General features: G+C 34.1%; 1 protein-coding gene across 7 annotated transcripts in view; it reads right to left on the reverse strand.

Annotated features, from left to right (window-relative positions):
• The window catches only part of LOC122720186 (follistatin-A), a 75999-nt gene that overhangs the window by 37762 nt on the left and 12057 nt on the right, over positions 1–26180 (reverse strand). For all 7 annotated transcript variants that reach the window (XM_043946712.1, XM_043946717.1, XM_043946716.1 and 4 more), the window contains one exon: positions 91–279. In XM_043946712.1, coding sequence (XP_043802647.1) covers positions 91–279 — 189 coding nt within the window. The remainder of the gene's footprint in view (positions 1–90; positions 280–26180) is intronic.

A 26180-nucleotide genomic window follows, 5' to 3' on the forward strand; every position in this document is an offset into this window, starting at 1 on the left:
TTGCACACTACTAATATTTCGACAAGAATCTTTAGATTTTTTTTAAAAAGTTGAGATCAAAAGTAAATCAAAAATAAAATATTCACTTACCTCTGCAAGGACGACACTGCACACCTCCACCAAGCACCCTCCAAAAAAAGAGACTTCCGCTATCGAGATCTTCCTCCGAGTACGCGGTCGCCGCTGCAGCGTTCGACGCGCAACAATCTTCCTTTGTCACTCCTTGTGACAATAATTCCTTACAACGACCGTTGCTAATGGAAGACCAGCATATACCGCCTGTAACATATATCAGATGAAAAAATTAATTCTAAATGATTTATTCAAAAGCAGACATTATTCAATGTTGTTTGAATAATGATATCATAACTCAACCAGAAACTAATTATCGATGAATATTATTTACAATTTAAATAATTGATGATAGATAAGTACTTGTTGAGTCTTTTTTTAATGCATAACGTAAATCTAACTAGAATTTGTTTGAAAAACATCAATATTTAATATATACTTAGAAATAGATATATCTATTTGATGAACATATTATTTTTAATAGCGTTTGTTGAAGAAGACTTCGAAATTTGTCATTAATCTTTTCTTAAATCAATATTTCTCAATACTTTTTAAATCATGTTTTACAATAATTAAAGTAACATTTTCATAAAAATCTATGTTACGTTAATATTAGATTATTTGCTCCTTAAATATCATAATCAAATCATATTTTCCATCTTTCATAGAGAAAAGTTAATTCATACTATAACAAAACTAGTTTAGAATTTAATAAAAATTAGAAAAATATATACAGTTGATCTCGTATTCACCCTCCTAAAGATTTTCTTCTTCTGAATAATATATCAATATATATAAATATATTCTTAACAATATATTATTCGACACGTTGAACATTTTAAAACTGATCGATTTCATTCTCATTAAAAATTATTGACACACCTTTCTTCTTTCCTTACAAACAATGCAATCAACATTATTAATCCCACCACATTGAAATATCCTCAACAAACGAAAGATCAGTAAACAGACGTTTAAAATTGTACGACAACAATAAAAATAACTTCCTTTATCGAGATCGTCTCGTTCGCGAACGAGACGAGCAAGAACATAGTTTCCCAGAATGAAACTATGAAAATTCCACTCGAGATATGACGAAACGTTGAAACCTCGTGGGGAATCGTCGACAGGATTTTTTTTCTCTTCTTTCCCCTCCCTCCCCTCCCTCCTCTTCCATTCGTTTCATAGCTCGCCTAATCACAGCCATAGCTATGCCGGGTGCGCAACGCGGGGTTCGCGCGTCTCTCTTTCTTAATGAAAGACAGCCGGCTCTCGCGTTAGCATTCCGGGAACGTCGCATTAATGAGACGCGTTCGAGGGGAAAATTCCTTCGAGGACTTTTAATTGACGCCGTGTACGGCGGGCGCGACTTGGCGCGTTTGAAAAAGTGGAACAAGGCCCGGCGCGAAATCGACGGACATTCGTTAGAAAGCTTGACGAACGTGTCATAAAGTTGCGAAAGAAACACTGTTGGCCGCGACAGGATTACACGTCGTGCTCGTGTCCGCACGATGATGGATATACGTCGGTATATATTGAGGGTTGAGGAGGGGAGGGGGGGGGGCGGAGGAGGGGTAAAAGAACGGGCGGACGAGCCTTTCGTTTTTCCAGGAAATAATAGCGGGACGAATGTTTAACTGATGAACTGGAAGGATGATAGTCGGCCGTGGTGAATTAAATGTGGGATAAGAATGTGTGCGTAAGCGAGCGCTCGATTGGAAATTACGTGTAGCGGTATCGTACCGGGGAACGTGAAAATAAAGTGGTTCGATAATGTACAAGTTGGAAGTTGTTTATTAATGTGGGATTAAGATTTGAAACGAGGAATTGAATGATTTTTTTTTTTTTTCTCTTTCTTTCTTTCTTGGGGGAAGTTGAAGCAGTTAAAAGAATTTTAATGACCGTTTAATTTTGGAGAAGTGGCGATTCTGGCGATTGTAAATATATTTTATAAACGTTTGAATATCCATTTGTATCTTTTTTTTTTTTTTTTTTATTGAAAAATTCTTAAACGTATGAAATAATATAAGTATATATATATATATTAATGTACAATATTTGTGCATTAATGTTACGTTATTATTCGTAAAATTTTAGTACGGTTATGTTTTTGCTATTTATTATGGATTATCATTAATTATCATTAAAAATATTTTTTATTTTACGCAGTATTGAATTTCTAATATAAAATAACGTTTCGTTTATTACTTATAATAGATGCAAAGTACAGCATGTAAAATATAGGAATTATTGGCAATAACTTGAACAAGTTTATAAATATTCATTCGATAAATGAATATTATCAGCGAGTCGCAATTTTTATGATTCATGCGATTTTGCATTTCAAATTTCCTATCATTACTTCACGGATGACTAAAATTATAGCTAGCAGTAATAGAAAATAATTCCTAAAATTACTTTCTTAAACCAAGAATATTCAACGTATAGTTTTTACCTATTTATTTAAAATTATAATAAAATGAATAATTAAAACTCATTTGCGACATTAACTGAAACATCATGCATGCAGTATTTCAGAAATGATACTGATCAATTCCACGTTCATTTTCTAAATCTTAATAAATCTCGGAACATCTAATTAACGTTTAATTTTTTTAGAAATAAAATTATTTATCTCTGAAGATAATCGGTTGCTCGTACGCATTATCATAATTTTTATACGTATTAATTATCTTAAAAAAGTCATCAATTAATTACAGTTCAGTTATATTTCCGCGCTGAGATAACAGTAATAGCAAATTAAAAGATTCATTGTAATGTCATTCACGTGGTAGACAGACAAACTCTGGTTCGCGGTTTTAGGTCTCGAGAAACGGGAAAGTAAAGTATTTTTCTACACCACGGACTCATAAAGGAAACGTCCAGTGCGAACCTCGTGTGCAAGTACTTTAGCTTGTATGATCAGCACACACGAGAAGACTCGTCCAATTCCTGGCTACAAGTTAGGAATAGTCGACATTGTTTGCCGAACTCTCCATCGACTTAGGGTAAAATTCCTGGAAGACGAGGAGTTAGAGGCTATGCTAACGTCTGAGCCACAATGAGCCTCGCAACGTACTAATTACTTCCACTTTCGATTGTATATATTTAAATAATGCTCGCGTTGCATTCAAAGTAAATCTCGATGCCTTTACGTTTTCCTCTTTCTCAAAAAGTGTTCATCAATGGATATTTAAGACGTGTATGTACTAGAATGAAAATGCAGCGGAAACTAGTATTAAAATATAATAATTAGAAATCGAATAATTTGCAAATGAATTTTTAAGAGAATAGAGAATGTTTATTTATATTTAATTTTTGCAATAATTTTTTCTTTGTAATTTTTTAATACTGTTACAATTTTCGAAAATAGATAAGATTTCTAAACTTTGGAAAACGAATTAAAGATCCGAATGAGTTGATTAGGATCTCCCACGGATTTTTCTAAAATTTAACGTTTTCTAGATATACCCAAAATATTTAAAAACCTAAGATTAATATCGAATAATTTTTAAATATCTTTCGATATTGAAACAATTTAAGATAAGGGAATTTAAAAATTAGTAAATAATTTCAATTTTCTGCATCTGATTTTAGAAATCCTAAAAATTTTTAAGGAACGATCACTATCAAAGATCAAAGATTTATATTCAAATATTTTAAGTATCCTTAGTAAATTTTCAAGTATCCTAGTATATCGAGCCTTGTCGAGAATTTTGAATATCGTTATAAGAGTTTGAAACTTCCTTTAAGAATCCTTTAAGACTAACAAATTTGATTTCTCCTACACTCGACCGTTACTCTCTCGTAAAATTAAATTTTATTGTCGAATTAACGAGTATTGCGAGGCACAACCCACAAAACACGTAATCCACCGCAATTGTGACTTACGATCGAAAATTTCCGTTCATAAACTGATAGAACTGAGAAAGAAGGGGCGCATCATTGTCGAGCTTACGTATTCAAGGAATATATCGATTACCCTAACTTCGCGTATACAGAAGCGTTAACCATTCAACTCGTCGAAGTCGTAAGGAAACATAACGGCAGAATACGAAATGAATCATGCTAATAAAGGGGAGCTTTAACAGATAAAGTATGCACGGGTCCCGGTGGAATCACAATTGTATTTTAAAACCGTGCACCGGTTGTGGATCAACAGATCGGTAATGCGATCTGTTCTCCTTACTATGCTCGTGTTTTCTTTGCATGCAGTTAAACAGCAACTCAGACGTCGGTAACAAAGGCGTGTGTTTAAAACGCGTTTATAAAGCGATTATGGTCGTAAGAGGTTGTAACAATAAACGTCATTGAACGGTTATAAACGGTGATGTCCGAGTGGATTAGTTAATAACGTCTGTTACGATCGGAGGTATATGTTAAATAAAATAATTTGAAACTGATTCATTGTTGCGCCACCGATTCAGGATAAATACAATCGACGGTTCGATTGAAAGAATCGCCAACGTTTTTTTCCAAACGTGATGTTCCCAAGGAGTGATGAAGCGTTGCCAAGATGTTTATTTAAGCTTGTAATTTATGCACGTCCGTTCATTACGCGTTTTACATACGTGGATTGATATTTATTAGCTGCAATCAGGTTCTTTTGTGACGCGCAATAACTGCTGATTGCGCATGATCATTTACTTTTATGGAAATTTTTTGGAAAAATGATGACGTAAAGTTTTTACGTGTCTTATTGATCGTACGTATCGAGTTAAATAAAATCTTCGTACATTCTAATAAAGAAATATTTTTTTTTTTTTTTTTGTAAATATTAAAAATGTGCAGGTATTTTTGGCATTCGAAATTAAATTTGGTTTTCTAATTATTCCTATGCTATTGCTTTAATTTTGATCACGTGATTTGATCATTGCAAAGTAAAATCTGATATTTTCTAAAATTAGAATTAATTTTTTCATACAGATACTTTCAATACAGATTTCGAACTGTAAATCAGTTACTTGTCACGTATAATTTTCATAATTTTCAAAAAAATAATAAGAAAGTATATCGTACGTATAAAAATCTGTAACCAAATTTCAAAATAGGTACGATGAATCCTAATTTTTCTAACCATCCGAATTCAAGTACTCTACTCTAGTAATAAAGAATACTCTTACCACTCTTAATTATTCGCATTTCGAAATTCGAGTCATAATTTTCCACTTAAAACATATCCGAATAATAAAATTTGAATCGAATAAGTAATACACTAGAGAAAATTCAATTTTACCCATTAGATAAAAAACAGCAATAAAGATCCGATTCTCATCGCTAAGAAATTCCAAAACCGAACTCCATGAACCAGAACATCCCTTCTCCGACACACTCAACCATCCATTGTGAGTTGATTGACATCGCATCGCCAGAACAAAGTGGGAAAAAAATCCAACTTCCGGCACGCACGTGGCGGGCCGGGGCCCGCAAGGTGGCGGAGAAAGGGACAGAGAAAGGGAGAGAGAGCTCGCACGGTGTGGTTTTGCCTGGCGGCGAAAAAAGGCACGCCGCGGGAACCAGAACCGAGACGTCCCTCAGAGACAATGGAACACCTCGGGCATCAATTAATCACCGTGCGATAATGCAATTGGAAACAGCCGGTTCCCGGTCTTTTCGCAAGCTTCGTCTGCCAACGAATTGCCTCGACCACTTCTCCTGCCTTTTTGCCTCGACCTCCCCTTGTCTTTCGCCCTATCTCTTTTCCCCATCGTTCCATCTTTCCTTCCTCCTCCATTATAACGTCTATCTCGGTCTAGCCTGATCCGAAGGAAACGTATTTCTTCCTCGATTACTTCATGTATCAGACTGTTCGTCGACCGTTTCCTTCCAGACAATGGAAAGAAACCGGAGCAACTGCAACATGGGCCACGATTAAATGCGGTTTATGTATTTCTTGGGTAAGGTGCTTGTGAAGGTGTATCGTTTACCATGTCTGATGCCAAGTCTTTTGTGTATGGTTCCTCGTCCTTGTAATAAGGAGAGAACAGGGGGGGAATTCGATCGTGAAACTTCTGACCGGTGATTTCTAAGTATCGTGTCCATTCTATTTGCTATTTCTTGTTTCTGTATTTCTATGTTTGGGAAAATATTAAATTTTTTTAGTTTATTTAAATTTGTTATTATAGATTAATTGCAGGTGGAATGATAATCAATTAATATGCAACGAATTATTCTTCGTTTTCTTCAAAGAACACTGTTTGAAAATTCTTTCGCGATTTTAAGAGGAAATTATTCTTATGTTATTTAAACAATATTTATCAGTTCACCAAAGAAATATGATATTCTCAGATTCATTCAGGTTCATTTATCCGAGTATTAATTAATCTTCTTATTTATTTTTTTATAAATAATTATGGTATTTTAATTTTGGTAATTATTAAATCAGTGAATTCACGCTTTCATAGGATCAACGATAAAATTCTTTCAATTAGCAGAGTCAAACAAGTCATTTCAAACTCATGTATGTAAGTACATGTAAAGTTTATCATATCATAATTTATCTAATTTTATATCATAATTATTTTTTAATCCATCCTCGGGCAATTGTGAAATCAGAGTGGATATTGCCTGTATTTCATTATATTATCTTATACAAAAAAAATGTTATTGATTTGAAGAATTATATAGACTTTATTTCATTTATTTGATGAGATAGTTAAAAATAATTTGAAATTGTAATTTAAAAAAATTCTATGAGGGATAAATAACATGTATTAGTTCTAAGTAGATTTTTTTATACTATAAAATTTGGAATTTTTTTAGAATATCTTTTTAAAAAATTTAAAACTTTAATACTATTAAGATTATTTAATATTTTTAGAAAATATTTCTTAGAATTAATTTTAGTTTTTTTTAAAGAAAAGTTTGCATCTGATATTTTATTCCTTGTATTTTTCATTTAAATATATTGAAATATTATTAGATTAATAAAATAATCTAATAAAATAAATATAGTTTTCTCTTTTTTGAAAACTTTGAAAATATACATTTTTTTCACAATATATCTCTAGTTTTTGGAAGACATTTACACATTAATTTTTTGAATAGAAATAATTAAAAAAAAAACAATTTTTAATAACGATTCTTTGAAGAAAATTTGAAAAAATTGAAAATATAATATTGTAATATTAAAATGATGATGATAATAAAGGTTACCTTAAAAATTTGAAATTTATTAAGGGGATAAACTATGAATTATACTTCTTTTTTATATAGGTCTTATTGTTAGCCATAGAGCAACAACATACATCAATACATAATGATTTCTTGTGAAATAAATATGGCAACTAAAGTGATTCGATACTAAGTTTTCTGGTGAGCGACTTTCGCTTATATTTTTCTTTTTTTCACCGCACCGTGAAATTTGAGATTCTCGATACTTAAAGCACGCATTGGAGTTAAATTACAATGTTTAATTGTATGAAACTACAGAATGTATTGAATTCTATCCACTCTCCAAATATCTTCTTTTATTTCAATTAAAAAAAATAAACTTAGGAATGTCTAAAATGAATATATTAGAAATTTAATATGTGAAAAAGAAAATGCAATAACTTTGCTATGGCTATTTTAATATAACAATTACCGATATTAACAATTTAATTAAACATTAAAAATAGAATTTATTTTTTTGTAGAATTTAATTTCACAGAAATATTAAAAATTAGAAATTAAAAATATAAGAAAAATTTTATTCAGCAAAGCATGATTCAATATAGAAAAGAATATAATTTTATGTCATAATTTTATTATATTTTTTTTTCTTTTAATTAACTTTCAAAAAAACGTTTGAGTTAAAAAAAATTCCGTTTATTTTCCAAAATGAACAACATTTCTTTTTACATTTATTTTATTTACAAAAGAAAGAAGAAGAAGAAATAAAAAATTTTGTTAATCTAAATCTCTTTGATCGTAACAAGAATGAGCTGATAGAAGCATGACGTTCTGTAGCTAGCTAAAATAGCTGCAGAACCTTTCAAACCCAGCACAGTTTTCGTTCGAATGGTTCGTGTTACGTCCGGGAATAAAAATAGTTTTATAATCAAGCGAATAGCCATGTTCTAGAAATTATCCAAAAAAAATTTCAAAGTTTAGTCTGGTAAGAAATATTCGTCAAAAATAGAAATTTCGCACGAAATCGATAAATTGAATAGCAAAACTAAACATAAAATAATTAAATAAACTTAAATGAAATAATCACATATTCCATTTTATGTGAACAAAAATCATAATATATATATGTATATTAATAAAAATTTCATATTTCTTTTCACGTTTTAATTAAAAATTTTCTCTTCAAAATCATTAGATATCCTAGATTTCGCGAAAAGAAAAATATTTTAATTTTTTCTGAATTAAAAATTCTCCTTGAGCAAGAACTCAAAACCGAGCAAAAAAATTATTTCGAAATATTTAAAAAAAAAAAAAAAAAGAAGAAGCTACTTCGATCCTCGAACACGAATTCCTCCAACTACCCTTTTCGCCACTGAAAAACAGACGAAAATTAAAAAGAAGAGCGAGGTACACGCAGTCCTGTGACGATCAAAAAATTAATTAGAAACGAGCGGGTCACGGATGGAAGGATTGAGATCAAAGACCAAGCGGTCTGAGAAGATTCTCAGACGAGACCCACCCCCATCCGTGGGCTCGCCTTTTGCCACTGACCTCCCTTAACGTCGCACGAAATGCCTTCTTTCACACAGACGAAAATCAAGCAGCGCCTATTTTTATTTCGGTCAAAGAACGACCGAGATGCCTTTGCTCGATCCACGGCCTTCATCGAAACGCTCTCTTCTTCTTCTTTTCTCTCTCTCTCTCTCTCTCTCTCTATCTCTCTTTACCTCTCTTTCCCTCCGCCGACAAGAGATTTTTATCACGGATCCGAGGCACGATGTGAAATCATTCCGACATTAAAAATACGCGATAAAATAAACTGGAATAATAAAATGAATAATAAAGATAGTTATGGAAGATACGCGTGGAAACGTACGAGTATCATGGCATTTAAATTTAGTTTACTCTGTTTCATGCTATATATTTTTATGCATACAAGCGGGAAAGTATTGCATTAGCTTTTTAATTGTTCAGAGTTCTGTTAGAATGTTAAGTAATGTTAAATGGGAACGGGAATTTCGTTCCTCCTCGTGAGTAATTAAATCAATTAAAATACCGTTATTTTTATATTTGAAGATCATTTTCTCTTCTTCTCTGTATCTTTTTCAGGGATATTTTGAAACGTAATTATTATAATATTGTAGTATTATAATATTGTAGGAAACCGATAATGATAATGCACGAAAATATTTCGTTTTTAAACAATATTTTATTTTTAATATGAATTGTATATTTATTATTATTATTATTATTATTATTATTATTATTAGTTTACTTTATGAATATGATCTGAAAATTTATCATTTAAAAATGACTTGACACGGAGAATAAGAACGACAGGCGATTATTTGTATACATGTTGTTCATTTATTTCAATATGTATTAAAAAGATGAAAAAAGAATATAAAAATATTTATAATTATATTCGTAAATATACAGGGAATTTAATTTAATTATCTTTGAAAAATTGGAAAAAAATTCTTTTCCTTTGATCTCAATTTATATTTTAAAATTTCATACAATTTGTAAAATATTAAACATATTAAATAAGAAATAATAATTTAACGAATTTTATATTTATTTAATAAAAAGATTAAAACTTTTCGAATTCTTTGAATACAAATTTTCGATAAAAAAATAAATGTATAATATATAATAAATTTTGTGATACGAAAGAGAGAAAAAAAAAGAAAGATTTAGTGATCATGTTTGTGGTGATCGATTACCGCAAATCGATGCTGTATTACAATATCATAACATACTATTTTTTGCGACAGAAATTACTGGCGATGGTTCTTGTTACTCGGCGAACTTTATTGCTCGTATATTTATTGCCAACTTACATAATAATCGATAGGATTATTAACTATATTATATTTCCGATCCATCGACTATTAGAGATTTTAATATAGTAACGACGTGCTATTTTAGCGACTTCTCTTAATGTGACATCCTCTCGTGTATTATAATATAAATATTCCAATAATCGATTAATTTCAAGTAAGATAAAAAAACATATTATATTATAAAGAATTATTAATTAAATCATTAATATTTATATTTAAAAAATTCGAAATTTTATTTATTTCTATAGAAATAATATTTAGATATTATATATTAATAACAGATAACATTTCCTAAAAAATCAAGATATTATTTGAATATAATAGAAGTGATAAAAGAAATGCAAAACGTTTGAGAAACTGTTCCCATCTACAAGTGCAAGAAACTAATAATTCATTATACCAGAACCGTTAAAGCTATCTCAACCCTTCTAAATCATCGTTCATTACTATATCTGCTATCTCCTCTCAGATCTACTCGTGCCATTATTTCATTATCCGTATATATATATATATATATATATACATATACCTTCTATCCCCCTTAATCCTCCCTCCCACCCCAAAACCAATTTCCCACTCAAAACTAAAATTAAATTAAAATTATCCACTACTAAAACACGTGGACAATCGTAGAAATTAATCTTCCTCAATCCTTCTTCAATCTATCTATCCACCTAACCTAAAACCAATTTTTCAATTGAACCATCTCAATATCAAATCTTCCCCAACCCCCTAGCAAATCTCTCTTTGTCCCGAAGAAAACTAACAGAGAGACACCATGATCAAATCCACGCAGCATATCCAGAAAAACCCGATACAAGAATTCTCGGAATACCTTTCAAGCCCTCCCCCTCCCCCTCCCCCTCCCCTCCCCCTCCCCCCCCTCTCTCTCTCTCTCTCCCCCTCACGACCTGGTTTCAACGGACAAAGGTGGCCGCGCGACACCATTATAATTAATAATTCCGTCCCGTACCGTCACGGATTACGGATTCGATCGTCGGAATTGCCAGCTTGTTACGGGAGCGAAAAGGAAAGTCTGGTCGAACTGGGGGCATTAATTCTCAGTAACCGCCGCGGCGGTGTCTAGACCGCGCGACACAGCCACCGTTTGGCCCAGTTACGCCCTTCTTCTACCTCTCTCCGGCCTTTCTCTCTCTCTCTCTCTCTCTCTCTCTCTCCCCCTCCTTCCTTCCTCCTTCGTTCTATCTTCCTCCCCTCCGGTTGGTTCCCCCTCGTCCTTCCCTTCGCGTAATGCACACTCCGCCGTGATGCCATTCCCTCCGCTCGGTGGCTGCCACGGTTTGCTTGCTCGCCCCGAACTCTCGCAGTTCGCGGGGAGCCGTGCACGAAGCGCAGGCGGTAGGTAACGCCGCCGCCTAGAGTTTCGTTATTTGCGAGCTTGGCCCAGATGAACGGGCAACTTTGAGCCAAGTCTTCTTTCACGCTCGAAAGTCCTTCCGCTTCTCCCCGCTTACGTCACCGCGCCGCAGCCGCAGCCGGCCCCTCCCGCGCAACCAACCGACTGACTGACTTTGGCACAGGGGAAGAGTATTTTTTCGCGTTTTGCCGGGTCAACGGTGACTTTTCACACACCTTTCGCCCATGATTCGAATGGCGAATGGCGAATGGCTTTTTGCATGCGGCGGCGACGACACGCGGCTTTGACGAACGACGAAATGGAGACACGCCGCCTCCCCTTCCCCCCTCCCCCCCCCTGCCGCTTCGCGAGCTTGCAGTTTTTTCAAGCGGAGGAACGAAAAGGGGCTTCCCCCGCGCGAAAGTCGTTCCCTTCGTGGTTAGTGGTACTTCGGACGGGATGATTGAAGGGATGATTTGTCGTGGAAACAACTCTTCTCTTTCTAATAATAATAATAATAATAATTGATTAAATTCTTGTTTGATTAAATGATGAATGAAAAGTTATGAATTATTAAGCAATTGATTTAAGTTTTGATTTGTTATATTTATAGGATATTTTATTATAGTGGGGATTGCTCCGTTATTCTTAACGGAGTATATAGGAATATTTATCATTTCTATAGTGTTTAAAATATAACTTTTGGTGTATCTTGTTAAACTAGTAGAGTTTTAGAAATTTGCATGGTGGGAATATATTTAAATTTATCGTCTTATAAATAAATACCATTTCCATCCAAATGTTACGTTGCTTGATTTACGAGACGACTGAAAGAATGGGAATCATTCGTAGTAAAGTGATTCTAAATTTAGAATATTTTATCCATTAGTCACCGACGTTCACCAGGTTAATGGTAATTTACATTACAACCTCTTTCTCAAATGTTACGTTGCTTTTCTGGTAGGTCTGAAGATCACTTTCGTCGAATTTAGCGCCTAAATTTAACTGGACTAATTAAATTTCTCACGCTTCTACGTCCATAGACCGATAATGTGTTCCATTATTAAAACGAAATTTACAAAATTCTTAAAAGAAGGAAAGAATTTGACACGTACCATCGGAATATTCGTGAAAAAATTTTTTCATGACAATTGATTCATCATCATGATAAGCTTATTGTTCTAATTTTTCCTATAATTCAAAATAATCCAATGTTCGAATCGAATCGAGTGAATCGAAACATTCATCAAATATTCATCAAGGTCAAATTGCTCGCATAAACGATGGCTTTAACTCGCTTAAAGGAGATGGTGCTGCGTCGAGGAAATTTAAAGTGTGCATCCAACGTAGCCATAGCTGCAGAAATTTTATAACAAAAAAAAAAAAAAAAAAAGAAAAAAAAAAAAGAAAAATCTACTTTCTTTTTCAATTTCCTCGACTCGAAATTTCATAAATCAGACTTGCAATTTAAATATACCATAAATCGATTATGAAATCACGAATAAGTGTCGATAAATTAGAAAGGGATAATTTCATTTACATATTTACGATTCGAGTTAAACCTACGTATCCGAGAAAATATTCGTGCATATTAATTATAATAATATCGACAAGTACACACCACACATCCAAGCTAATCACGATTTATCATCAATTTGAAACGCTCAACGGACGTAAACAATATCCATCGACAATCATACAACAACGTGAAGAAGAATAATATCCCATCTCCTCTCTACGATAATTTCAAATCTGTATCCAACATCTCGAGGCAAGTATTCCACTTATATGACACTTATCGGCCATCCGCCACCGTATATCCTGTAATTTCGAGATTACGGAATAAAACGAACTTAACATTTATCCTCATAAAAAAAACGTCCATCCGAGGCGGTCGTTTTTCATTGCACGAAATATAAGGAAGAAGATTTTCGTAAAGTGGAAGACTCGGTCGGTTGAGCAGCGCTCTTGTCAGACGGTTTTATCGTAAACAGGAGGATAATGCGATCGAGCCGGAAAAATCTAGTGGAAGACTTATGGGTCTAGACTCGGAGGTTCTAGGCTCTAGCCTCAAGGCGATGTAGCCACGTCGGTATGCGAGATACAAGCTGCCGATTAAAGTTCCTATCCATTCCCCGTGTGTGTATTCCGTATCCTTTCGTAGATGCATTCTCATATATCAAAAACTGGAGATTTTCAACGGTAGCCTTCGGCGTATCTTAGCTACTGAGATTGGAAAATTGGTATCAAAAATTCCCTTTTGAATCACTAAATGTTAATAAGTTTAACTGATAATATCTTGAAAATGTGAGTTTCCAATTGTTGTGGGGAAAATTTGTTTGGAGAGATGAAAGAGAATTTGATGAGAAGAGAATGGAATATCGTGGAAGAAAATTTGTATCGACATTTTGAAAGATATTAGTATATTTGATAGTACATGATAAATTAAAATTTTTCTTGGATTATACTTTCACTCTACTGTTGATTTAAAAATTTAGAGATGAAAGTACATCCAATTAAAAAGCTTTCATTCAATATAATATTTATAAAATTTAAAAAACAATATTACTTTCTTACTATCTAACGATCTAATACTCGTGATAAAACAATCGATTAAACTATTAATTCATAAAAATATATTCTCCATTATATATTCTACTGTTAATTTAAAAATTTAGAGATGAAAGTACATCCAATTAAAAAGCTTTCATTCAATATAATATTTATAAAATTTAAAAAACGATATTACTTTCTTACTATCTTAGGATCTAATACTCGTGGTAAAACAATCGATTAAACTATTAATTCATAAAAATATATTCTCCATTGTTTGATATTGTTTCTACGAATTTCTCAAGTCTACAAGTCTCACAAAATAAGTCTCTCATAAAACGTTACAATTCCACGCGTTCCTGGCGAAAGTCCCGCAATTTTTCACGGTCTGGACCCCGTCTGGCTTTTTCCAATTCTTCATTTTACGCGTGTTGCTCCGTGATCTCCGTATTGCCACAGGAACCGCGTGTCTCATTGTTCTCCTCGTCTCGTTCGCACGTTTAACTCTTCCCATTATGCGAGATAACACCGGAAACCGGTTATCTCGGTTCCGATCACGGGCCCTGATCATTGTACTTTTCAGAAAGCGTACTTTCCCAAATGCGGCTACCTCGTTCGTATATATGTATATATATATGAATATATATATATATATGCATAGATGTCTCGATGGTTCGCCGTTTGTCCACCGTTTAATGCCGTTATGTCGAACAAAAGGCAGGGATATCTTGATAGCCGTGGAATGTGCTCTCCAAAGACAGATTGTTCGAAAGCGTGGCTTTCTATTCTCTCGTTATGAACGCATCCGTTTTGTTGTAAGAAAAGAGGAAAATATGGGGATATTTTCTCTCGTCGTTTTGATGAAAATTTTTATTTTTTTTAGTAAAAAGGTTTTTTAGAATTTCGTTTCTTTGACATTTAGAATTTTAATTGAGATCCAATAATTTATGGTTAACGTTGATTGGTTTTGTCATCTATCGTTGTATTTTATTTTTGTCAGTCGTGTGTTTGACTTTTATAGTTTGCAAATAATTGATCGCAAGAATATTCTTTTTTATTGGAGAAAGAAAAAAAATATATATATATATATATATATATAAAGAAAGTAATTGAAATTTTGTTCCTTGTATTAGGTAAAATCAAATTTATAATTTATGTGAATGGATTAAAGGATGTACGATTTCGTTTTATAGCGTGTAATATATAAAATAGAAAGCTTATTACAGATACAACTTTTTTCCCATCTTGCATCCGTATCGAATCGTAAAATTTTATTTTTACAACTATTTACGTTGGTTACAATAAATTTAACATTAGATTTAGATATGGGTATACGTAACTCGTTTCCTTCCTATATCCTATTTTTAATGTTAATTAAAACTCACTCGTAATTCCTGAATCTCTTCCCTTAATATCTACATCTTGGAAAATCATTTTAATTAAGCCGCAATTTCTCCAGTATAATCCGACCCTAATAATTTCTTTCGAAATAACAACATTCGAACAATTAACTTCTACGGTTTCCATTTGTTCGCGGCCACGTAAATTAATTCTCCCCGGCGAAAGAATTACGTTATCATATTAAGTAATAAATTATCGTTTAATCGTAGATAAATTATAAGAACAACATCGTCGACCGGGATCATTTTATCAGGGAATCTATATAAAGATAAAATAAATCCTCGACGATCATTCGATCCTTTACCCCTCTTTTCTTTAATTTTATTTCTTTTTCATTTATATTCCTTTTGAATCTTATTCAAACAAAATAAATTATCGCACGTCGTTCCATTTCTTTTTTTCGCGTCTCTTCTTTCTCTCCCCTCATTTATACGGATATCGATAACGATTCTTGTATATTTTCCTAAAAAAAAAAAAAAAATTTAAAGATACAATTAAAAATATATTTGATGGAAAAACGCAAATCGAAGCAAAGATGACTCGAGAGATATAAAATCGAGTTGGTATCAAAACGGTGTTTATAAAACGCTTAAAAAAAAAAAAAAAAAATCTTTCGAGTCATGCACTATTACCCCATCACCCAGAAAACCACTGAATTTATTTTCCCGCGGCTCCTTTCTCAATAACATTGCACAGATATACATCTTCGTATCTGACACCGGATTAACGGTAAATCCTGAGGATAATTTCAATGAGTTTCGATCTAATCTGCGTATTTTCTCGAAGCGGACATTCCGGAATTGCCTCGCCTCTCGTGATTGCATCACGTTTCCCTCATCGCCGTTAATAAACAAGATATTTTACGCTTTTAATTAACAGCGTTGATCCTCTCGTATCCCCCCCCCTCGTTACGATATTATTATATATCAAAGACTCTTTGATCGATCAATTATATCACGGGATTTCTTTTCTCGTTCGACGATCGATAATAATTTGAATGACGATCGATTAAACGGTTCAAACGTTATCCTAATAAACACTCCAACTCGCTTAACCAATTCCGACTAACTTTATTTCCTCTTGTATCGCGCATCTCACTTCGTTAATGTCGTTAATGCCTGATTAATTCGTCGATAGTTCGATGGGCAGGATCGATCTCGATTCAAGATTGCGATACAATTCGGTTCTATGCTTGTAACGTAACGTAACGTTTGAATTATCGTTCGAATCTGGGTCGTGAAACGGATGATCAGAGGCTTCACGGTGATGTCAGAGATCGAGGAAATTACGAAACTGCATTAGGATGCGTTTGAATAACGCGCGTTGCTCGAACTAATTGGAGAATCTCAAGCTCTTCGAGCTTAATACTCGATCGAGTATTCGATTTCGAAATGGTTTTGTATGTGTGTAAGCTGGTTGGATTTACTTGGAATTACTCTAAGTTAACTTAAAGGATTATCTTTATCGTGTTAAGATCGTGTTTACATAGGCAACAACCTATCTACAAAATATTATTCCAATGTTACTAATAAAATTTTCTACATTAAAATTTTCTTCAAACTCGACAATTTCTACTCTTTATTCCCATATAAATTACACTTTCTCGTCCAATAATGGACTACCAACCAACAATCATCGACACAATTCACATTTTCTTAACTAACTAATATCCAACTATACGAACATCGTGTGTTACCCTTCAACATTTCTTTCTTTTTTTTTCTTCTTCTTCTTTCAAGCCCCATGCAATACTCCTATTACCAAGTCACGTACAACCGATTAACAAACGTTTCCAATTACGGAAGGAAACGAAAATTCATACGAAATCTTTCCCTCATCGTACACACGTACAAAAATACGTACATGCACACGTATCTATTAGTGTCGTTCCAGCCATCATCATCCTCTCGTAATATCAGTACGAACCGGTAAACCGTATCCCGCCAGCCTTTTCCGGGGTAGCGATCCCGCCAGTCACCCTCCTCCCCCTCCTCCTCCTCCTCCTCCTCCTCCTCCCTCTCCTCCTCCCCATGGGACAACACGAGAAGAGTATCGCGGGATCGGGCGACAGCAGGTGGTAAAAAGATCGGTACTCGGCCAGGCAAACGCTGCGCAGGCATTCGCGACGTGCCGTAGGGAGGCGAGTTCTTGCCTCGGCAAGACGGCCACGCGGTTAGTCATCAAGGCCCGGAGATTGTTCCCGCGGACGGCGACCCGACCGGTTGACCAAAACCACAAGCTTCTCCCTCCCCTCCTGCTCGTTGTATGCTCTCCTTCTTCCCCCTTTTCCCGTGCTGTTTTGCTCGTATACCCCTCCCTTCTCTCTCTCACTCTTCTGGTCTCTTCTATCTTATTCTCTCTCTCTCTCTCTCTTTCTCTCTTTCTCTCTTCTTCTTCTCCTTCCTTTCCGTTTCACCGTGTCGATGGAGCGCATTTCCCTCCGCTTGTCGCGGTTACCTTCGCCTGTCTCGAGTCAACCGATGCGTCGACCGAGATCGGGTAATCTTAGAAAGTCAACTGGGTATCAGGTATTGATGACTACATTGTATTACGCGTATCCCCATCGAGAATGTCTAGCCCTGCTAGCTCGCACGACAGCTTTCACGCGATCCGATCCATCCGAGACATTCTTTTTTTCTCTCTTTTTTGTTCTTTATTTTTCTTTTTTTTTTTTTTTTTTGGTTTTTACTCCTGTACCGCGATTTGTCGTCGGTTTCATGGAGTATTCATGAAATATAAGCTGGGATACAGGGAGAGATTCGATGCGAGGGTTCGATGCGATCGCGGATCGACTCGCGAATCGTGGCACGCGATTTTACGTTAATCGAAATGGAGATGATGATGTTAATTGAAAGCTTTTTGAGGGAATAGATGTTCTTTTTTTTTTTAACAAGTTTAAAAGTATACCAGATCCTAAGCTATTATCGCAAGGAAGTTCATTTTGTCAAGGAATCTCTTTGAAATTAATAATTAATTTTTTTCATCATAATTTCATCTGGAACTATTTTTCACAATAGAGTGATAATTATATTTTTATAGTTTCGTAATTTAAAATTTTGCTGTAATAATTAATCATTTAAAAGAAAATGAATAAGTACTAAAATTTTGAACGCAGATTTTATAATCATTGACTATACAACGTCGTCTAATCTGTATAATTTCTTTATATCCAAATCATAGAAATCATATTTTTATTAGTAATCTTATAGGTAATTTCTTGGAATTAAATTAAAACTGAATAATTCGAATTTGAATTTAATTTCGTCTCGAGGGATCAATCTTCACCAATTCTCGTCCAATTTTTCATCTCGTGTATCATTTTCCCAAAACCTTAAAGCAAAGAGAAATCGAATCCTATTCCCACAATACACAACGAGCACCCATTTCTACTACTTGCCGCGATAACGTCGGTTTTATCGTGCAGGTTTTCGAGTAATCACTCTCGTTGTTGGAACTTGAAACTAACCGCACGCGCGCGCATAACTCGAGTGTTTTATCGCAACCTCATCATCACCGCAGACTGCGCCTTCGGCCATGCATGTCGGTCTGTTTTTGCTACGCTACTCATATTAAAGGCCTCCAAGTCAAAGTGCTAATCCGATACGTGTGTACACGGGACATACATAAACATGGCTTAGGTACAGAGAACCAGTCGCGTTGTCCGTTCAAATACTCGGTTTCGCCCAAGTTTCAGAAAACTCCGCTCGAACTCGCATTATTGTTTCTTATCCTTGAACAAGATTCTCCATTTTCACCGAGCAATTTCGGCCAGACTTCGATTCCCGCTTTTTCTAAACCATCCAATGGCGGCTACTTTCAATCTTTTCTTTTCGCCTCGAGTTTGAACATTGAGAAAAATTTAAAATTCTTATGTTATTGGTTATACTTGTTGGAAGAATTGTTGTGACATTTTATGCGGTATTTTTATTAAAATTTTAATTAAAAATTGCATATCAAAAATAATAATTTAATAAGAAGAATAATTAGTTATTAATTAATAATTTCTTTGAAATTTTACAACTTACAATCTTTTTTATTCAATGAAAAATAATAAATAATAATAAAGCAATCAATTGATCATTAACTTGTAAAATTATACGGAGAAAGATATAGATTATAATATCATCATGTATATTCTATATATTCTCGAGACGCACGATATTATGCACGATGATATCAAATATTTTCTTTTGAAAATTTGCATACTTATGTCGTAAAAATTATTCAACAACTTAAAGATTGAATAAAAATTCCAATTAAAATTATTTTCTTCCTTTTCTCGAGAATATTATTACATCTTATTATTATATCTAAATAATTATATTATATATCTAAATTTACGATTCGTAACGAAAAAAAAAATCATATTCCCTTACCTAAATAGATATAAAATATGTTGTATATGAAGTATATTCAAGGAATTGTACGTTTTATATTCAAGGAATTACGTTTGATATTCTGAGTCAAATAATAACTAATGTAAATAAATGTACTCGCGACGTTCTCCAGATTTGAATAAAAAAATAAATAAAATAAAAAAAGAAAAAAAGAAAGAAAGAAAGAAAGAAAAGAAGTGAGAAACTGAAATTGATTCAAGAAAGCAATATTTCTCTTCGAGAAACTGTACAAATATCATACCACCCACCGACTCGTTCAAAGTGCAAGCTAAAGAACTCGCATTGGCATAATTTTACGTAATGCCGCGCCGTTTCAAAGCATATATACAAGTCCGTTATTTTTCGCGATCGTTCGATTCGATCTCTCGATATCGGTATCCAACGGTGCTGCGACATAATTGATTTTAGAATCGTGATTTGTTCGCGCCTAACACGCGATGTTTATTTGCATAGTTTAGAAAACTTTAAAACCTCCAAGTTTTCAAGGCATTGTTGACTGAATCTGAATTGAATTTTCCCAAGTTATCGAAGAGATTGAGATCGGTGTACGTATCACACGTATGTATAACTCAAGATACAATAGTCGATAGAACTAGAATATTAATCTTCTATAATCAGATTTTCTTCGTTTATAAATTTTGAGAAAAAATTACGATTGACTATAAATTTTCCCTCGTAGAACTAGGAAACTATACTTTCTAATCTTCGAATAAATATGAATATTTTATATTATTTCAAAAGTTAGAATGAATTATATAATCATTAATAGATTAAAGTATTAATGATTTTATAATCAATATAATCAAATTTGATAATTTGTATCGAAGGGGAATAATTAATCAAAAAATATGATTTTTCGAATAATAGTTTTACATTTTTCAACATTGTTTTATATAATTAACCAAATTTTTTAAATAAAAGTTGTCGTTGAATTGTCACAACTTCGTTATTCAATATATTGTTTTTTATCACAATAAGATTTTTTAGAAATACATTAAATTGTAACAATTTTATTTGATAATTTTAAGGTCTTCTAAAATCGAATATTAATTCAATACCTTATGAATCTTATCTTTATGTTATTCAAGAAAAAAAAAAGAATAGATAAAAATAGACAATTTTTATTTCTAACATAATAATAAAAAATAATGTCAAGAATCTAAGAAACGAGTACATTTACTTATCTTTAACTTATCGTTTGAAACGAAACGAAAAAATTTGTTCGGTCAACGTCGACGAAAAATATCCCGGACGAATGGTTGATTACGTAAAGCAGCCGATTTTACTAAAAATATAACGAACAGGAGGATTATATCTAACGTTACAGCCACTGTCAAGTGATCTAAGGCTTAGCAACGAGAAGTTGAGGAAATTAAAAATATTTTCGTCGACGTTAACGAACCTGGTGAANTTTCTGACATAATAATAAAAAATTCCTGATGTCAAGAATCTAACATCTAAGAAACGAGTACATTTACCCATCTTCAACTTATCGTTTGAAACGAAACGAAAAAATTTGTTCGGTCAACGTCGACGAAAAATATCCCGGACGAATGGTTGATTACGTAAAGCAGCCGATTTTACTAAAAATATAACGAACAGGAGGATTATATCTAACGTTACAGCCACTGTCAAGTGATCTAAGGCTTAGCAACGAGAAGTTGAGGAAATTAAAAATATTTTCGTCGACGTTAACGAACCTGGTGAAACGTTTGCGATCCGGCACGATCAATAAGATCGACAGAGAGTACACGCGAACGGCCATATTTACGACGTGCAAACGTGATCACTTACAATATGTGATGCAGCCGATTGCCGCTTCCGAGGAGCTACGCGGAAGACCGCGCTTTCGTTCCGTGAGGTTGGCAGCAAGCGCAACTTTTTTCTTTTCTTTTCTTTTCTTTTCTTTTCTTTTCTTACTTCGATCTTGGCTTCTTACTTTTCACGCTGTATATAATTAATTTTTCTAAATAAGCGAGAAAATTTGCGAAAATTCACTTATTTCGTAAGAAGCTTCGTTTACGTGCAATTAAATTGAATTGTGAATTTTTAAGATTTTTAGAAAATTTTGATCGGATATTTCGAATAGAGATATTTTTGTTAATTTATTCAAAGTCAAGATTAACTATTTAATTGATAATCAGTTAATGCATTAAAGAAATTTATGAATGGAACATATTAAATATTTCACGAATATTTTAATTGCGAATTTTAGGTGAAATGACTAGTATTCAAAATTTCATTCAAATTAATAACATGAACATTTTGCACTCTCCTTAATCAAAAAAAAAAAAAAACTTTTTCTATTTATACTTTTTATAATAATTAACGTATATCTACAAAATAATAAAGAAAAAATTTTCAAGAATTTAATATCTGAAAATTTCGTATAAAATCGAAGATATGAATAGTGAATAAATCCTCATATTGTTTCCAATATGGAAACAAATATAATAGAGATCTATGTGACGAAAATAATTAGATACGTAATAAGTTGAAATGCATATATTTAATTTCAATTAATTCCTAACCAAAATAATTCCTAACATATAAGTGTTATTAACTTAATCTTTCGAACAATTATTTCACTTTATACCTAGAAAGTATAAAAACCAAATAAAAATTTGTTGTAACAAATGATATCTTCGTTCAGTTACGCAACACCTTTGAACTGACCAGTGCACGATAATGCTTTAATTCCTATACACTTAAAGTGACGTTGCAATAGTGCAAAAACCAGGTCGATGCCTTGAGCAGTTTTAACGCCAACCTATTTGTCATTTGGAGCGAAAGGAGTTAACGAGGAAACTGAATACTGCTTTGTATAACGGTTGAACAATTCCGTTCTGTGTTACTTCGCAATCTATTCCCTATTACCTTTATAAAAAACCGTTATGCAATTTGTTTAAACAACATACTTTGCATTTTCTTCAAATCTTTTTCTTTTCCTTTTCCTGTCAACATTTATCAATCCAAAATACATTTCCTCAATCGTGGTACAACTCCAAACGTGTTATGTTCCTGAGATAAATCAATATCACTATTCAAACAAATTCATAAAATTCAAGGAAGAAAAATACATCGTCTTATCAAATATATATATAATATTTATAATAAAATTGTCTTTTTATCCATACTGATAATTGAATCAAATCCAATATAACAGATCCAATATAAATCCAAGTTTTTTACAATGTTCTTAAATACCATTGAACCTTATAATTTCAGAATAATTACTCGAGCTGAAGAATATTAATTAATATTAATTAAATACAATTATTATGATATACTTCAATTCAAAATATACATATATTTCACATTACTAGCTAATATTACAAGTTTGCCATGTTATAATTCATCATCATAGTTACAATTTGCAAAATGAACAAAACTTCATTTATTTATTAACTAATTACAATGAAAATTATATTCAGTAACTCGTAAACCGGTTTATCTAGCTAATCCACCTCCGATATCCCTAAAAATACTCTCCACCATCTCATCTCATCTCCCTGATACTCCCAACCCCCCCTCAACTGGACGCCACACTTCTCTCCCAATTGAATTCCTGAAACGATAATGGACAAGGAGTAGTCGTCAGTCGCGTCAGAGATCTCGAGATCTCTGAAATCCCCTCCCCCTCCCCCTATAACAGTCGCGAGTATCCAAAAGCACCATCATCGGTCGCCGACGTCTACGATTCGCGGTCTCTGAGACGAGCGGCGAAAAGGCCTCCGCTACTCCTCCCTCTGTGACGGGGCCAAGGAGACTCTGGAGTTCCCCTTCGTCGGTCGTCGTGACGAGGGCGGAAAGCCTCCCCTTTCTTCCTCTTTTTTTTTTCTTCTTCTTCTTCTTTTTTCGAAAGGCAGCCAAGGATGTTGGTTTGTTTCGGTCGACAGGAAAATGGCGCCAGAGCAAAGAAAGAGAGAAAGAGAAAGAGAGAAAGAGAGAGAGAGAGAGAGAGAGAGAGAAAAGCAGCCAGACCAAGGTGGAGAGTCCTCTCCCTCGCGCGTAGTTCACGCTGGTCAGGCTGGCCCTACACTCCTTTGCTCTCTCTCTCTCTCTCTCTCTCTCTCTCTCTCGGTCGAGAGAGCGGCTTCGCGACTCGCCAGGCCCTTCTGGCCCCTCTATCTGCCTCTCTGGCCCTTCGTTCCTCCCTCGCGTCCCTGTTCGAGGACCTACAGGGTCCCTCTGCCCCGTCCTTCTTTCGCCCGGTGGCATCGTCCTCGCGTCTGCAGTCTCTGAAGCTCCACTCGCTGATGCGGAGCACTGACCCGCAAACTGGTTCCTCCATTACACCAGGCTTTCTCCCCCTCCCACCCTTTGCTCTTTCTCTCCGCCTCTGTGTCCCTCTTTCTCTCTCTCCTCCCTTCCAACGACCGCTGCCCCCTCGACTTCTTTCTTCCCCCTTCGTCCCTATGTTTCGTCGTCTCGGATCACTTCGATTCCCTCTAGTTCTCCATCTCCCTTTCTTTTTCTGTGTCTTTCTGTGTTCTTTTTTCTTTATCTCTCTCTCTCTCTCTCTCTTTCTTTTTCTGTTCCCTCTCCTCTCTTTTCGTCTGTGTCTCTTTTACAATTACTTGCAATTAGCCTTGCTACGTCCGTGCCAAGCTTCTGTCAAGCAACCCCCTACGGAACGATCCACCTCGTCAAGTGTCTGACGCAAGATTCGGCAAAACTCGACACTTTCTCTTTCATTCTAGTTGATCCTATTGCGTAGGTTCGCTTCCTCCACAAGCAGGTTTTTGGGATTTTCTTCTTTTTCTCTTTGATTCGTTCGTTTCTTTTCTTCTTTTGCTCGTCAATCCAATTGCTTCTTCGATCGACAAAAATTTTAATTTTTGTTTTCCGTGTAGAGGTTTCTGCATCTAGGTTACGTTTTTTCCTTCCTTTCCTTCCTTCGTCAATCCTTGTATCAATACTCGAAATATCATTGATACAAAATTTAAGATTTCTAAGTTATCTTCGGAATATTTTTAAATCTGGATCATTGTTGTTTGTTATATTTGTTAAGGATTTATCAATTATTGAAGATTATAAAGATAAAGTGTTGTTATATGATATTGTATCTTCTTCTTTAATGCTTCAACATTTACACGTTTATCTACTTTAAGAACTTACTTTTAACTGTTGTTTACCAAAACGAGAACGCAATGGGATCGTAAAAGATTCAGAGGTCGTAGCAGACTTAAAGCAAACGATCTTTAACCTTTACCGTTTCGACAGAATGCTGAACCATAATCTTACGCTTCCGAACCAAAATGAAGATCTAAAAATAATCTATTATTTGCAACTTTGAATTGTAATAATTCCATGTACTCGATATAAGACTTAAAAACTTTTATTTTATCACTGAAACAAAATTTCAATCAGAGGGATACCAAATATTTCCATTATTCTATAAAAATAAATGATTTCTTATTTTACTGATAAGATTAACCTAATAAAATTAAAAAAAATCACTAATTTCTATAATTACAATCATTAATTTTTCCATACATCTAACAGATATCTATCCCCTTTTCTTCTTTGTTCGAATCACTATCTTCCTTCAATATGCACCTATTATTAAAAATTAAACATCACGATCAATAATGATCGAAATTAAACTACTCAAGAGGGTGAATGCCCCTTCAATAATCGGTTCCATATTTTCGAGAATGCCAATAGGCCGGAACATTGTCGTTAAACGAAACGAATTATGAAGTCGAACTTAATGAAGTTTCGGTTTTCATCGGGCCGTGAGCGTTTTCCCCGCGGCGGTGGAAGCCGGCAGGCGTGGAATTAGCGCTGAATTAATTCGCACTTTATCGCCTGTCCGAAGGCGAGCGACCACGCGTTTCCATGCCCGACCCAGCGCGCATCAACGCCACTAATTTCGCCGGCACCGCGCGGATAATTGGCGATCGTCGCTCGCGATTGTCCATCGCGTCGTGGATGCCGGCCGGCCGGCATCACAGACCTTCGAGATGCGTTTTCCTCTCGCGTGACAAGCGATCGATAAGCGGAAATGGTATAATGGTGGTTGCTCTATTATTTATAAAGTGCGTGGATCGAATTGGATCGATCGTTCGATACGGGGGGAAGGATAAGATAAGATGATGAAAGGGGAGATTGTCTTTCTTTTCCTTCTTTTGTGATAGGTTTCTTCGCGAGATTTAATCCTTTAATGTTCGAATATTGTTCGAGAAATTTTATCGTAAATTATTGATATATAAAATTTTGAAGATTGAGTTCTAGGAGTCACAAATCGTGTATCATTATTAATATAAATTAAGGAAATTTTGAAAGAGAATTTGCAATTTAATAATTTAATAAGTTAATTGTTATTATTATTAGTTCGTAAATTATTGTTAAATGGTAATTAAATAAAAAGAAAATTATTTAGTCTAGGATTGCTGTTTATCCAATTTTTTTCAAAATTTTCTATATATTGCTAAT

The sequence above is a fragment of the Apis laboriosa genome, unplaced genomic scaffold (assembly GCF_014066325.1).
Source record: "Apis laboriosa isolate Shangri-la unplaced genomic scaffold, ASM1406632v1 scaffold122_cov146, whole genome shotgun sequence".
In the NCBI taxonomy this organism is placed as follows: domain Eukaryota; kingdom Metazoa; phylum Arthropoda; class Insecta; order Hymenoptera; family Apidae; genus Apis; species Apis laboriosa.